The 16,851-nt window shown below is 43.8% G+C and overlaps 1 protein-coding gene across 3 annotated transcripts in view; it reads right to left on the bottom strand.

Annotated features, from left to right (window-relative positions):
- CEP76 (centrosomal protein 76) overlaps nucleotides 1–16,851 on the bottom strand; it is a 39,529-nt gene that overhangs the window by 4,593 nt on the left and 18,085 nt on the right. For all 3 annotated transcript variants that reach the window (XM_007062338.4, XM_007062339.4, XM_037892891.2), the window contains 3 exons: nucleotides 16,262–16,453; nucleotides 13,857–14,023; nucleotides 9,663–9,996 (listed from right to left, as the gene is read on the bottom strand). In XM_007062338.4, the coding sequence (XP_007062400.1) occupies nucleotides 9,663–9,996; nucleotides 13,857–14,023; nucleotides 16,262–16,453 (693 nt within the window). The remainder of the gene's footprint in view (nucleotides 1–9,662; nucleotides 9,997–13,856; nucleotides 14,024–16,261; nucleotides 16,454–16,851) is intronic.

The following is a 16,851-nucleotide window of genomic DNA, read 5'->3' on the forward strand; positions in this document are numbered from 1 at the left end:
TGTTATTCCTGATATGGCTAAACTGCAATTAAGGTAACTACATTAATCAACCCAAATTCCTCTTGTAGTTTAAACTGAATAAATAATTCAGTTCTTGTCCTAAACTTTTGTGTTGTGTCAGTAGTAGGTAGGCTGACCAGATAGCAAGTGTGAAAAAGGGGGACACGTTGGGGTTTTTTGGGAGAGGGAGGGGGTGTAGTTGCGTATGTAAGACCAAGCCCCTAATATTGGGACCTTTGATCACTCTAGTGGTAGGTGAAGTACGAAAGCACATTTGTATCTGGCTCTTTTTGATGAAAGACACTGTATTAATGTGAGTATTACTGTACATGGCTAGATAGTTTATATGAAGTGAGGTAGTCAGTTAATGGGGAAAAAAAGAGGATTAAAGAAGGGCTTACAATTTTGGAATCAGTCTTCAGAAATGGAACGGAAAATGTCACGAGAATTTATTCACTGAAACCAGTCAGGAAAGTATCTTCGTAATTAGGTCAGTGAGGCAGATAATAAATTTAGTATTAACAGTTTAAGGAATTTTAGGAATTTCTGAAAAATGAGAGATCAAAGACTTGTCCAAGTTCCTTCCTATCTATCTGTTTCACCAAGTCAGAAGATGGAATCTAAATCTTAGGCTTTTGCTACAGCCCTAGACTCCCTGGGAAAAATCTAGCTTTTTCCCCAGTACAGTTTTGGACATATGGGAACCTGAACTTGAGAAGCAAGATTTTGAAAGCAGCAAGAAATACTGACCAGTTTGCTTACAACCACTGTGGAAGAAACAGTTGCTTGTTGTAACTGTGGTTCTTTGCAATCTGATTCAGATGTGTATTCTACTTAGCATGATTCCCCAGCACTCTGGAGCCTGAGAATTTTTCCTAGCAGTACCAGTAAAGGGTCGGTGCTTGCGCCTTGTGGGTATAGCTCCTCCAGAGACAGAATCGCCCCGATTCCCTCAGCTCCTTTGCACCAAACGCCCAGAGATTAGACTCTGATGCAGAGGGCACAGAGGGTGGTCACGGAAAACATATCTGCATCACATCTAGAAGAAAAGACAGTTACCTGTTCCATAACTGGTGTTCTTCGAGAGGTGTTGCTCATGTCCATTCCATATTAGGTTTGTGTGCTCGCCACATGCGCCAGAAGTTTTTCCCTCAGTGGTATCATAGGGGATCGGCTTTGGTGCCCTCTGGAGTGGCGCGCACATGCCGTGGTATAAGGGGCGCCACGAGCTCTTCCCATCCTCAGTTCCTTCTTGCCACCAGTGACTGTGCTGGAACATCTACTGCTTCGGCTAGCCTTTTTTCACTTTGTTCAGTGTTTTGAACTTTTCTTGTAAAATAGTTGTACACAGTTAAGTTTCCCTTAGTGTGTTAGTGTTAAGAGTGTTTTTATTTGGTTGGTCCCGAATGGGACTTAGCCTAGGGATGGGGCATGCCCCAGTCCCCAGGCTTTAGGCCCTGCGATTGTTGCAAGAAACTGATGCCCATCAGCGATCCACATAATAGTTGTTTAAGGTGTCTCGGCGAGTCGCATTTAAGCAACAAGTGCCGTATTTGCAAGTCCTTCAAACCTCAGACTAAGAGGGAGAGAGACTTCCATCTCAAAGCGCTCCTAATGGAATCAGCTCTAACTGCGGCACCGGAACAGTCGAGGTCTGACTCTGCCCTGAGCACTGCAGCGTGGGTGTGAAGCATCCCATTGGCACTGTTGACGGATTGGCACCGATCCCCCTCCCCAGCCCCTGCCAAGCAGCAAAAGAAGACCGGGAGAGGAAGATCTCCTACATCCCGCAAGGGGAAGGAGAGGGCAGGAGGGGGAGCCAAGGCCTGAGGAGGCCGGCTCGATACCTCCTACTGGGAGTTGAGTCCTGGCTCAGCTCAAGCAGTCCAGCCACCCCAACCCATGTCTGCCACGCCAGGCAGTAATGAGGGCCTTCGTCAGTTAGAGATCCCGTCAACGCCAGAGGCCCTGCAGGCAGCGCAGGATATCCTGGCGCTACTGGGGCCGCCCGCACTGGCTACGATGGTAGCCCGGTCTAGGGGTAAACCTGCCTTGGTCCTTTCCATCGCGGGGGACATCCCACCAGCGCTCACCCACACTGAGCCACCAGGCCTCCAAGGCAGAGAGGCAGGCTCGGCAAAGCCCTCATCGGTCTCTGGACTAAGGGCACCACACACAAGGCTTGAGGCGCGCCTCGCCAGTGACCTGGCACAGGCCTGCAGAGGTCCGCCCTTCCTGGCATCAACAGCACCAGAACTGGCCCAGTGCTTCACCCTTGGGTCGACACTGGACAGTGGAGAAGGAGGGCGGGTCACGGAATGGACATGAGCTACACATTTCGAAGAACACCAGTTACGGAACAGATAACTATATTTTCTTCGAGTGCTTACTCATGTCCATTCCATATTAATGACTCCCAACCAGTACCAACGGAGGCGGGTAGGAGTTCATGGACGAGTAGATTGCAACACAGCTCTGCCAAACCCAGTACCATCTCTGGCCTGCTGAGTGATTGCATAATGCGCGGTGAACGTGTGAACCGAAGACCACGTTGCGGCTCTGCAAATGTCCTGGATGGGAATGTGGGCCAGAAAGGCCACAGAGGATGCCTGGGCTCTGGTCGAATGGGCCCTTACAATCGGCGGTGGTGGCGGGACCTGTGCCAGCTCGTAACAGGTCTGGATGCAGGAGGTGATCCAGTTAGAAATCCTCTGCGAGGACACCAGAAGGCCCTCCATCCTGTCCACTGTTGTGATGAAGAGTTGGGTAGACCTACGGAAGGGCTTGGTATGCTCCAGGTAAAACGCCAGGGCACATCTTGACATCCAAGGTGTGCAGCCTCCTTTCCTCACTAGTGGTGTGCAGCTTGGAACAAAAAACACCAGGAGGAAGATGTCCTGGTTGACATGGCAGGAAGACACCACTTTTGGCAGAAAGGCCGGATGGGGTCACAGTTGAACTTTGTCCTTGTAGAATACAGTGTATGGTGGCTCCAATGTCAGGGCTTTAATCTCTGACACTCATCTCACTGATGTTATCGCCACAAGGAAAGCGACCTTCCATGACAGGTGGGAAAGGGAGCAGGAGCCCAGAGGCTCAAAGGGTGTGGGACAGAAGCCCAGACTCACAGGAAGAACCTTTTGAGGCCTCTCAGGAATCTGATCGACAAGTCATGCAAGAACACTGTCTGACCTTGGATCAACAGGTGGAAAGCGGAGATGGCTGTGAGGTGCACCCTGATGGAAGAGAGTGCTAGTCCTGGTTCTTAAGATGAAGCAGGTAATCTAAGACAGATTGCAAGGAGGAGCGTGACAGAGAGATGCTACGCTCAGATGCCCAGTGGGAGAACTTGGCCAGGTAGGTCGCTTTGGTGGAAGGCTTCCTGCTTTCCAGGAGGACTTGCTGGACCTCGTTAGAGCAGGCCTGCTCCTCTGGGTTCAACCACGCAGCATCCATGTGAGGAGGAGGGAGACAAGGTTGGGGTGTAGGAGGCGCCTGTGATCTTCGGAAATCAGATCCGGTCGGTCTGGAAGGGGCCAGGTCGCTGCTATGCCCATCAGCATGCCGAAACAATGTTGTCATGGCCACGCCGGGGCAATTATGATGACTTGGACCTTGTCTCTCTTGATCTTTGACAGGACTCTGCTGACAGGTGGTATCAGCAGCAACACATACATCAGACCCCCTGCAATGACAGGAAGAAGGTGTTGGAGAGAGAGTCCTTGCCCAGACCCTACAGGGAACAGAATTGATGTCATTTCCTGTTCTGCCTGGTGGCGAACAGGTCCACTTGGAGAGTTCCCCATCTCTGAAAGAGCGTTCGGGCTACCTCTGGATGGAGCGACCACTCGTGGTGAGAGAAAAAGGACCTGCTGAGGCAATCTGCCAGCGTGTTCCTGACATCGGGGAGGTGACAGGCCTCCAGGTGGATCGCATGCTTGATGCGGAAATCCCAAAGTCGGAAAGCCCCTTGACAGAGAGCCAATGAGCGTGCTCCCCCTTGCCAGTTGATGTAAAACATCAAGGCTGTATTGTCAGTCAACACTCTCACCACCTTGCCTGACAGATGCGGTAGGAAGACCTTGCAGGCCAAATGTACCTCCCTGAGCTCCTTGACATTTATGTGCAATGTCATCTCCTCCAGGGACCACGTCCCTTGGGTCTGTAGCTCGCCTAGATGTGCTCCCCAGTCATTGTCCGAAGCATCCGATATTAGTCCAACCAAGTGGCGCGGGCTGTCGAACGGAACCCCTTTCAGGACAGCCTAGGGGTCAGTCCCCATTGCAGGGAGGTTAGCATCCCCGGTGGGATGGTAACGACTTTGCCCAGGTGATCTCTGGACTGGGAATAGATTGTCAGCAGCCACTGCTGCAAGGTTCGATTTCTGAGCCTTGCATGGTGGACAACGTACGTACATGCTGCCATGTGGCCCAGCAAACACAGATATACCCGAGCTGTGGTTAGAAGGAACTCAGTGACCCCAACAATGAGATCCACCATCATCTGGAACCTCTCCTGTGACAGGAAAGCTCTGGCACAGGTGGAGTTGAGCACCATTCTGATGAATTCTATCCTTTGCACTGGAATGACAGTTGACTTTTTGTCATTCACGAACAGGCCCAGGGACCGGCACGTGACCTGTAGCACTGCGACATCCTGTTGGACTTGAGACCTGGAGAGGCCTTTGACCAGCCAGTCATTGAGAAACGGGTATATTTGAATACCCTGAAGCCTGAGGTAAGCTACTACCACTGACATGCACTTGCTAAACACCGTTAGGACTGTTGCTAGGCTGAAAGGTAGGACTGCAAACTGACAGTGGTCTGATCCACCCGTGAAGCACAGGAAGCATCTGTGTCTGATCCGGGAGAGGATAATAGAGGCAAGGGAGACCATGCGGAACTTCAACTTCTTTCGGTATTTGTTGAGATCTTGCAGGTCCAGGATGGGTCTTAGACTGTCTTTGGCCCTTGGGATCAGAAAGTACCGAGAATAGAACCCCTTGTTCCTGTACTCACAAAGAACTTCCTCCATCGCTCCCAGCTGCAGCAGGCCCCTCACGTTCTGCGTGAGGAGACTTTTGTGAGAAGGCTCCCTGAAGGGGGCGGGAGGTAGAAAGAAACTGGAGGGTATAGCCCTGGGCCACTGTGTTGAGGACCCAGCGGTCCAAGGTTATTGCGGTCCATGCAGGGAGGAAAAAAGAAAGGCGACTGGAGAAACATAGGGAGGATGGATCCAGGGTACAGTCTGGTAGGTCGCCCTTGGGCGCACCCTCAAAATGCCTGTTTGCCACCATGCCTGTTTTGGGCGGTGCCCGACTGGGTAGAGGATGGTGGCTCTGGCAGAATTTGTTGCCTCTGCTCTTCTTATGAGCTGTCTCCTGCCTGGGTTGGCTCCCTTGACCCTGTGGGCTATTGCAGCTTGAACCGCTTACAGGCCTGACTCATGGATGTAGAGCCCTAGGGTTTTCAATGTAGTACAGGAGTCCTTCAACCTGTGTAATTTATTGTCTGTCTGCTCAGCAAACAGCGCTTGGACATTTAAGGGAAGGTCCTGTATCGACTGTTGGGCCTCCTTGACAAGCCTGAGGAGGAGGAGTCAGGACACCCTCCGCATGGAGTGGCAGAGGCTATGGTGCATGCCACAGAGTCCACTACATCCAAGGCTGCTTGAAGGGCTGTTCTGGCCACAGCCTTGCCCTTGAGGGTCACCCAGAACTCCTTCCTGGTGTCCTCAAAAAGTGAATTCTCAAACTTGGCCATGGCTTGCCACATATTGAAATCTTGGTGGCCAAAGAGAGCTTGGTGGTTGGCTACCCTCAACTGGAGAATTAATAAACCTTAAGTCCAAACAAATCCAGCCTCTTTGAGTCTTCTCAGTCTCTGCAGCCAGGAGGAGAGAGCTTCCACTCTCTGGCTTCGCCCCTTTCTGTCTGCCCCTTGGCTTCCTTTCCGAGGCTTTTATGCAGCCCCAGGCTACTTAAGCCGACAGCTGTTTCCCCTTTGTCAATCAGGTGCAGGTTTCCCTAGCCAGCTCGGGCATAAATATAAAGGGATGGGTAACCACCTTTCTGTATACAGTGCAATAAAATCCCTCTTGGCCAGAGGCAAAAGCCGTTCACCTGTAAAGGGTTAAGAAGCTAAGATAACCTCGCTGGCACCTGACCAAAATGACCAATGAGGAGACAAGATACTTTCAAATCCGTAGGGGTGGGGGAAAAAAGGGGTTCGTCTGTCTGTGTGATGATTTTGCCGGGAACAGATCAAGAATGCAGCCTTACAACTGTTAGTAAGTAATCTAGCTAGAAATGCATTAGATTTCCTTTTGTTTAATGGCTGGTAAAATAAGCTGTGCTGGATGGAATGTATATTCCTGTTTGTGTCTTTTTGTAACTTAAGGTTTTGCCAAGAGGGATTCTCTATGTTTTGAATCGGATTACCCTGTAAAGTATTTACAATCCTGATTTTACAGAGGTGACGCTTTTATTTTTTCTTTAATTAAAAGTCTTTTTAAGAACCTGATCAATTTTTCATTATTCTTAATATCCAAGGGTTTGGGGCCGTGTTCACCCATACAAATTGGTGAGGATTCTTATCAAGCCTTCCCCAGGAAAGGGGGTGTAGGGCTTGGGGTACATTTTGGGGGAAGATGTCTCCAAGTAGACTTTTTCTCTGTTCTTTGTTTAAAACGCTTGGTGGTGGTGGTGGTGGCGGCAGCATACGGTTCAAGGACAAGGCAAAGTTTGTACCTTGGGGAAGTTTTTAACCTAAGCTGGTAAGAATAAGCTTAGGGGGTCTTTCATGCAGGTCCCCACATCTGTACCCTCGAGTTCAGAGTGGGGAAGGAACCTTGACAAGCTCCAATTTAACTCCCTTAATTGGAGACGGTGGGACAGAGGGCTGGCCCAGGAGTCCCAGCCCAGCATCCTGTCAAAGCAGCTTATGAAAAAACAAAAAGAACAAAAAAACAGACCAAACCAAACCTATCCCGACCACAGGCTCTAAACTTTCAGTGACCCCAGATGCTCTCCCCAACCTATCAGGGAACAATCAGTGACAACAGTTCTGGTTGGTAAGTGCTGAGTGAAGGAGATGTCTTGATATACATTCCTCATAACTGTCCACAACTGAAAGAAGTCCAGGATCAGACAGAGGGAGGTGGACCAACCTCTCCAAGAGATGAAGGATTGGACAGTGAACAGTCCTGAGCCATATCTAAAGAAAGCAAAGATGCAACCTTGTGAACTGAACCACCTGCATGCCTGCAGACGTGAGGCTTAAGAGCCGCAAGCACATATGAAATGTTGTGGAAGGCTGAGACTGCAGATTGAGACAAAGGCGGTGAATTGTCTAGAAATGGTTGGTTGGCAGAAATGCTCTTGAATTCTTAGAGTCTATTAAGGCCCCAATGAAATCGATTTTTTGAGTGGGACCAATGTTGATTCTCTGGTGTTTAGGACGAGACCGATACAGTTGAGTAAGCGAAGTGTAACATGTAAATGAAAAAGGACTTCTTCCCTGGACTTGCCTCCCAGTAGCCAGTCGTCCAGATACAGAAAGATATGGATTCCCTTCCTCCTGAGGCATGCCATTACCATGAACATACATTTCGTAAAAACTTGGGGAGCAGAAGAGAGACAGAAAAAGAGTATTGGGAATGGAAGCCCTTACCTCGCTGTTCTGGAGAAAGTTCCTCCACTGTTCCCAAAATCAGTAAAGAGAGGAGCTGCTTGAGGAATAGTATCTCATGAGATGGGTCCCTTAAGACAGACAGGGAGGGCGTGTTTGTGGAGGAGTGGAGAGGAACTGGATAGCACAGATCGATTTGATGATGCTTAGGAACCAGCTATTGCTTGTAATCGAGCCCCAAACATTGTGAAAAGTAATCCAGCATGTCTCTGAACAAAAGTGGGATAAAGGAAGCATTGACTAGACCACTGCTCTGGACCAAAAGAATCAAAATGGGCACTTGGGGGTGCCGGGGGAAGGTATGTCAACTGGCCAAACTCTAGACCCAACTGCCTCCTCCTCTGGGATCTACACCCCTTTCTGGGGTAATCCTGCTTCTCTCAAGGAGGAAAAGGGTGCCCAAAGGTGCTTTGCGGATGGTATTGTTGCTGCTGTTGGCCACTGATGTGGCGCCTCTGCACCAAATGTATATACACCCCCCAAGGAACATAGGGTGGCCCTAGAATCCTTGAAGGAGTGCAAGGTCTCATTTGTCTTGTCCGAAAACAAAACCCGGTCGTGAAAGGGAAAATTCTCTACGGCCTGCTGCACATCGGGAACAATGCCCAAATTCTGCAGGGAGGAACATATGTGCAACCCAATTGGCACTGCTACTGAAGATCTCCAATCCCAGGCACACAGGGCACTGCTGGACCTATAGTAGAGCACCCATAGGGACACTACTCGAAGAACCAGCGGCAGCACTCTCGCAACATGAGGGTGACCTCTAATCTGACACAGGCCTCTGTGCTGAAGCAGGCCACATGGCCTGTTCAAGCAGGTGATGCTTCATGTGAAGGTCCTTTGCCTGAGTACATTTAATGAACAATCTACAGCTCAAACACCGATCCTTGGTGTGGGCCTCACTCACATACAGCAAGCTCCATGTGTGATGATCATTGCTGGGGGATGGCTCCCCCACACGATGGACCATGTTTAAACCCCAGTGAAGGCATCACAGGGGAATACTTAACTAAATACGACTAACACTAAGGGCACTATTAACTATATACTACTAGAAAAAAAAAACCCAAAACACTAAAATAGTGAGAGATTGTGATGTTTAGGCCACACAGAGATCAGACTCTAGCCACAGGCAATACGAAGGAACTGAGTTGGGAGACGGGAGGTGCCACCTCATGTAGCCAGGGGAGGGGCTGTGGCCATGAGACGCAAGTGCTGCCTCATTATGGGTACTGCTAGGCAAAATCTGTGGCTCTCATGTTCTGGGCGCATACACATCTAAGTGGAATACATGGCTTCATCTAGTCGAAGAACTAAAATCTTTCCAGACTATACTTCTGCACTGGCGAAATGTAACAGAGTTCTTCTAAAGTTAAAAAAAGAGATGAGCCGAAGAGGGGCTTAAATCCAGGAACGCTATATCCAGGAGTTTATATGTGGAACAAGGTGTAAATTTTTTAATAAGTATTAGTCAAATTTTACAGAAATTAACGTGAAGACTTACGGGTATATCATAAAGACTAATCCCAAGTCTTTAGCAGATGTTTAAAGATTAAACTATTTAAACTAGCATTTCTTCAAAAATATATTGCATTTGCTTTTAAAAGGGCTTCTTCATACCCAATGCAGAAAAAATCAACCCCAGCACATTACTGCACTATGAGAAATCAGTTAAACAGGAGAAGGGACAATACCAACCTTGGAAGGTACTGAGATATTTTTAATCTTGTAAAGTACTCACACATTAGAGTGATTAAAAAACAAACAAATACAAATTTTTAAATTGCTTGATGCATTCTTCTCAAACAGTTTCTTTCAGTCACATACACTAAATAGTGGTACAATGGTGACTGCTGGGAGCATGTACTGTAAACCAAAACGCCCCCCCTCCAAATTTTTAGACAAGTAGATACTAAAAACTTGATACCTCATTTATTTGGCATACCAATGAAAAACATTAAAGAACAGTACCTTTCTGTGTTCTGACACCAGTATTCTCAGCTGTAATTCTATCTCATTGCTTATTACCGCAGCATCTATTGTGGAAGCACAAAGAGGGGGGAAAGGAGGAAGTGAAGTTGTGGCCCCTGGAGAACACACAGATTTGATTGCTTCTCCACTCATTGGTTTCCATTTAGATTCATCATGCAGGTCGAACACACAGACTTCCACTGCATCGGAGGGCTGGCAATTCCCCAAGAACTTCTGATGATTAAAGACACATCCTACTGTTCGATAAGGATACATTGGCTTGGGTTGTTCAACAAGTGGAGGGTCATCCGGATTGATAGGAGTGTGGATGTATCTAAAGATCAAAAAGGTATGCTATTATATTAAGAATATTTTGAAGTAAATAAATGTTTACTTTATTGGGAGAGGGTTACAAGATATAAATATTTAGCTGGCATAGAAATACAGTGAGATTGTTTCACCATGAAAGAACCTTGCATCACAAATTACTTTTCTTAATTTAAATTTTGTCCCCCCGCCCTTTTTTAAAAATTTACATTAAAAGGTACTATGACCAAACTAACATTTTCTTTTAATCTTATTGTAACGAGATGCTCCAAGATATCACTACTGTTCTGCAGATGGAAGGTGTTTAAAACCAGCATGCGATCACATGAAATCCTACACTCTTGCCCCCACTTCACCTTCACTGAACATTCTTACATAAACTTCCAGTCTGGGTAACAATCCATTTATTCATACTTGCATGAAATGTATCATTTGTTTAATTCATGTTATGTAGTGCAGTCAGCTGATGAGCAACTGCTTCTCTTAAAGCTTCAAAGAGATCAGTCAGTGAATTAACGTTGCTGTGCCATTCTCTCACTTCAGTCTTTTTGGAGGACCATAGGATGCTGTGTTAGGATGCTCTGTATTTTAGAGTATGTAGGGTATATTTCTTAAAATCCTTCTTGTTCAATTGTTATGTGATATTGCATTGTTCAAGTAATACCACCTCCGGAGCAGAAAGATACATGTGCAAAATAAAAAACAAAATAACTAGGGAGCACTTTTACTACTCACTGGTACTGTGTGAGCACTGGCCTTCCCCTCAACTGCACTCACCGCATTTGCTTTTAAAAGAAAAATGTCAAAGTAACTACTTTTAAAGATATTGATATAGATAGATATTTTATTCTCTTTCCATCTCCTTTTTTGTGTGGAACATAGGGCCTTCACCACTGCCTTTCCTGTTTGCTGGTCTCCTTAGCTTCTTCCTGGGTCAGTCTGATTGCTTTCAGTTTTCCATGATATCTTTGGTCTACTCATCACCTCTTGCGCTGGGAGTTCCAGTCCAATACCTAACTTTAGTTTTTTCCTCCATTTATTTCACAGCAATCTCCATTTTCATTCTGTCCTATCAGTTTCTGTTTCATTCTTCTCCAGATTCTTTGTGATATTTTTTTCCTGGCCATCTGGTATTGAGCATTTGTCTAAGGCAGCTGTTTATGGAAAATTGGAGTTTAGATTGTAAGGTTGATAAATTTCCAAGTGTCTGCACCATATAATAAGACCGACTTCACAATTGTGTTAAATATTTAAAGTTTAGTTTGGAAGGCAAGAATTACATTTCTCCAAATCATCCATAGAGTTAGAAAGGCATGTCTGGCTTGTGCTGTTTTAGCTTTAAGGTCTTTGATTATTCCACATGTTGTGCTTACAATGCTGCCAGGATATGTGAAACATCAGATTTCTTCTAAATCAGTCCCAGAAAATGTTATTGGTGTTTCTTGTGTGTTAATTCTCGTACTAATTTTCTCTGTGGTGATTTTCAACCCTACTAACGGTGCATAGGCCTGGAGATCACAGAGACATGCAAGCCAATACAAATGCATATGGAATAGCAAATTGATGTCATCTGCAAAATTAAGGTCCTCTAACCTCTATGTGAGAGTCTATTGTATGCCACTTGGGTGTTCTATGGTTTTTGTCATTAACCAATCACTACCAGTAAAAAGATCATGGATGACATAAGACATCCTTGTCCGATGCTCGCAATAATTTTGAATGCTTTAGTCACGTATTACTTGGCATTTCCTATTTTAATAGATGATCGGAACTGTGTACACAAATTTTTGAGGGATTCTATAGTGGCATAGCAACTTCCATCAAACTGTTCTGTCACTGTATCAAAGGGTTTGGAACTCAGTAAAATTCATATAAACTGGTGACTGCCATTTGATCAACAGTTCTATGATGATACATAGGTTTACTATGTGACCCATACATGATTTTTCCTGTCTGAATCGTTGCCTATTCTTATCACAACCTTGAATCTACCATTTTCTTTATTCTGGCTAGAATAATAAAAGTGTAAGTACCTTACCTGGGATAGACAGTAGTTGAATGCCCTTCCAGTTTTCACACTGACTGAGGTCTTCTTTCTTTGGAAGCTTCATATATGACCCTTTTTTCACAATTTCATATTTTTTCTTTTTTTATAATAAGCCCATCAAAACGTCCACTGTGTTCCTCAAGTCTGCCTTAAGGACCTCAATTAGTATGTTATCTGGCCCCCGTGCCTTTCCACTTTTTAAACTGATTGACTGCTTTCTCTACTTCTACTCTCCTGATAGGTCCTAGCTCATCATCTATTTCTTCTTCTGTACTTGGGAAATTGGCCACTGGCTTGCCATTCAACTGTTGACTCAAGTACTTCCTCCATGTATTTAGTTCTTCTGAGGTCTTTGTTGTTAAGTTTCCCTCACTGTCTTGAACAGGTTGGTATTTGTTTTTCTTTCTGACAACTGTCTAATGATGTTGTACAGTGTCTTAGTGTCATTTTGGGCTGAAGTAGTCTATGCATCTGTTGCCATTTTATCTATAAAGTTTCATTTGCCTTTCCTAGCACTCCTTTTGGCCTCTTTTTGTTCTTTACAGCATATTTCTCCTGGAGTCACCGCATCTTGTGTTCTTGTTACTTTTTAGTTTATTTAATTTTGCATCTTCTGTTTTATACCATATACCCTCAGATAACCATTTGTTGTGATGTTTCTTCCTGAATGTCAGCACTCCTTCACGTGTTTTAGTGAAAGTTTCTTTTACCTGTTTTCATTTGCTTTCTGCTGTCCATCATCTTAATCTTCAAGTACCTCGTATCTGTTTGCTAGCTTTTTGTGTTGTCATCTGTTTTAGCTTGGGTGATGTTGTAATATAGACATCCTGTTATTCAGATCTCTTCTTTGTTCTTATTTCTGTTATCAATTTAGCTATCACTAGTGTGCAGTGCATTCCCCCATCTTCTAAAACGTCTTCATTTGTGCCCAACTGTAACATGACCAATTTGGTTCCCTGTTGTGTGGTCTGGTTACCTCCAACTTACTTATGAATTATATGGTGTGAGAAGATAGTTCCTCCATTGACCAAGTCATTCATTCCACAAAAATCAGCAAACATTTCACCATTTTTGTTCAAGTGAACAAAATCTTGTTTGAAGCAAGAAGTGCTGTAAGTTTGTTTTTTAAATGAATATTGAGCATTTGGAGGACTTTCCTAACTAGATATTACTTGCAAAATAACTGCTGGTCCTAAACTATTTAAGCGTACCTCTTTAAGCAAAACATTCTAAATGCATAATGAGTTAAAGATCAGTCTGAGGCCAGACCAGGCCTAAGTCAAAAAGTCAGAGTCCATTACCAAACTGAAAGCATGGGAGAGAACCAGGATTAGGATGGGACAGGGTCTTGCACCGGGCTCAGCAAGGGTCCTAAGCTGAAGACAGTAAACCAAGATCAGGGTCAAGAGCCAGACCAAAGTTGACAGATAAGAGTCTGGAATCCAGGCGACTCACAGCGAGCCGTGATGAGGAGGACAAAAAGCATACTAGAGGTCTGCGTTGCTCAGACAACTCCCAGAAATGGCCTCCTGGTTTATATGGAGAGTGCCAGCCAATCATGTAATCATGGAGGGCTGTTCTCATGCCCCTTAGGGCAGGACTTCCTGTAGGGCTTAACCTCTCAGTACTTCTGGGTGGCAACTCCTCCGGGGCTCCTGGCTGTGATAAGGAAATGGCATTTGCCTCAGACCCGGCAGCGCCTTGTTCTAGTGCCATGGATTTTTACACAGACCCAAAAGATGGGAACCTGCAGTAACATTACCTGTGTTTGGAAAATACATTTTACATTATCTTAATTCCCCTAAACTCATTTTACTCACCTGTGTCCCGTTAAACTCTCCCAAAAAGTGATGGTTCCATCAGTCCCACAAGTCATTACCCATGTGTGAGGGACTCCTTTTGCTTTTGTTCCTACACAAACAAAGGCTTCCAATCCATATCCAAGGAGAAGGCTACACAGAAGGTTAGCATGATCTTCACAGTCACCCTAGATAACAAATATATTTTTTATTAACCACATGAACACATATTGCAGTAATTTTTAAGTCTTCTAGTCATGATGCCCCAAGCCTTTTATTAAAAATAATTTATCTACAAAAAGAGCACAGCAGAACAATAGTAGGTATTTTTAAAAATGAGCAATGTGTGTGTTATCAAGTATCTTGCAATTCTTTTGTGAATATATTACTCATAGAAAGTGGCAGGTTTGACAACCACGAAGACTGTACTACCCAGAGGACAGGTACAGCAAAGAAATAGTAAGAAACAATCCATACATACAATACTCACTCGAGGGCAAGTTCATGCATTAACCTGCCAGTGTGCCTCAGCTGCATCCCAGAAGCAATATTTCTAAGGGGCATGAGATATGTGCCACTTTCCATCCCCGTTATATTTTCATCCTCTCAGAGGAGCCTGACAGTTTTATTTGTGGTGGTTTCATCATGTGGACACCTGACCACTAGGAACTTGACAGATCTCCAACTCATTTCACAGACAAACTTATTATTCTATTCTGGTGGCCTGTTAAATCTCTCCACCTGACAAGTCTCTTAGTTCTCTGTGAGGTATTGCTTCATTTCCTCTAAGAGAGACTAAAAAACGCCCCCAAAAATAAAAAAATTTCATTTTGAACTGAAACAATCAGTGTGATGCAATTTTTAAGAAAACTTTTGTTCTGTGTCTTGAATCACACTCTGGGTATGAGTATTATTCAAGAATATTTCTACTTATTTTATTTTAGAGTGACTTTAAACCAAAACAGGAGCTGGAAGAACATCAACACAGGAAGCAGTCCTCTTAAATAGTAAAGGTACAAAAATCAGGCAAGTATCTGCTGGAAATATAACAAAAGCTCTATTGCATTATCACACACTTAAGGTAATAATTAAGCCAATTACAAAACAATTTGAAAAAAAAAAAAAAAAAGAGAAAAGTTTTAGATTTTATTTCTCAAGTTTTTTTTAAGATCATTAAGCAATTGTGTTTTTTTTTTAAATCTCAATAATGGTTAAAAGAAAATTAATGCAGCTAAATACAGCTCTCAACTACAAAAGAACATCTTTCCGAAGTTGTAAAGCAATTCTTTGAAATATATACCGAATAATTCCAAGAATGAATTAAATACTGAAAGTGATCTCAGATATCCTGAAGTCAGCTGAGTTTTTATAAAACTGTGACTCAATATTACATCAGAGTTTTGCATTTCTCAAACAAAAACATATGGTTTCCAAATTTTTACAAAAACATCAGAAGTTGTTTTCCTTAAAATACATCTATTCTCACCTCTAAGAAAAAAAAGTTTTCCAAAAGTACTGCATGAAGCATAACACTCCAGTACAGACAATGAGTCTTTTCAGGAAAATTGAATACTGCATTCCTCAATTATTCTAATGATGTTGTATGTTTTGCTAAATTTATTATTTTATACCCTGAAGAGGTTTCAATGCTAATGTAAAACCCCCTAAAAAACACTTACTGAAAGCAGTGTTGGTGAGTCTATAGAGCCCCCACCTGATATTAGGGGTATTACGATGTTGAAGGATAAGAAATTAAACCAAGATTCTATCCATTTGTGCTCATTAAAGATCCCATGGACCTTTCATAGGAATAGTGTAATATTCTAATTCTAATATTAGAATTTTAAATGTGGGAAACTACATTTGCCTATTTAAATTCTGTCTGCAGTTTCAGTTGGCTATGGTATTCTGCACTTCCTATGATAAACATACAGATGTAATTGTTTTTTATGGTTTAACCCTTCAGAGGTGGCAGCACTTTAGTGGTGGGGGGGGGGGGTGTACAGAAGATTCTTGCTTCTCTTTGTTGCATTCTGTGATTATTCGTGATGAAAGAAGATATTTATTCAGATATACAGTAGATGCAATCCATAAACTGTTCAGTCCCTACTTGTCTAATGTACATTGTGAAAATTGAAAAAGATTTGTTTCCAACCTGTTTATAGCATGTCCCCCCTCAAAAAGAGAGGCTTGTAAGAGACTTTTCACCTTTCTATGGATCATTCAAAACATTCCTTGCCTATTGTTTAATGTATATGTCATGATATGAAAAATACATGATAGGCACGGGTTATCATTTGTAAATTAGAACATATCCCCTTTGAAATAGAGTTTAATGTGTATATTTTTCAATGTATAAAATATTAGTCACTTTAAATAATTAAAAATATAGCACTGCAGTTGCACAAAGGAATATCCCATTATACCTTATTTCTACACAGAAAAGCCAGAAGGGTGCACCACTGTTCTTGTTTACCACCACCTCCTCCAATGACAGGGGCTCTTTCATAACCAAGGACATTAACAAATCTTGCAGCTTGCCTGGGTGTGTCCAGCAACCGGCCTGCTCGAAGCGGTCTGACATATGAACATACTGGACGGTTTATCCCATTTTCATCCTGAACATTAAAAAAAATTGTGATGAATGGGGATTAACCAAAGTTCCATGTGAAAACAAAATGCCATCAATCTTTTCTGGGAATAAACAGCTGCACAGCAAGATGAAACCTGTGTGTAGCTAACTCTGATCTTTTGCTTTAAAAGTAGAAGTCATTTAAAAAAAAATTCTTTGATTTGCTTTTCTTTTGTTTTTAATGCCCTTTTAGAAGCAAAGTAAACAATATTAAAAGGAAAAATTAAAATTAAGTGAATTTAGCCTTGGTTAAAAAGTGCCAGATTGACAACAGATAGTCCTTGAATCCATAGAACAGACACAACAAGGTAGTAGCAGTACTAGCTTCAACTTCATCCTCCCCTTCTAGGAATGAGAAGTCGCTCAGCCAATCTTTGACAGCTC

Source organism: Chelonia mydas, chromosome 2 (assembly GCF_015237465.2).
Source record: "Chelonia mydas isolate rCheMyd1 chromosome 2, rCheMyd1.pri.v2, whole genome shotgun sequence".
Taxonomy (NCBI): Eukaryota; Metazoa; Chordata; order Testudines; family Cheloniidae; genus Chelonia; species Chelonia mydas.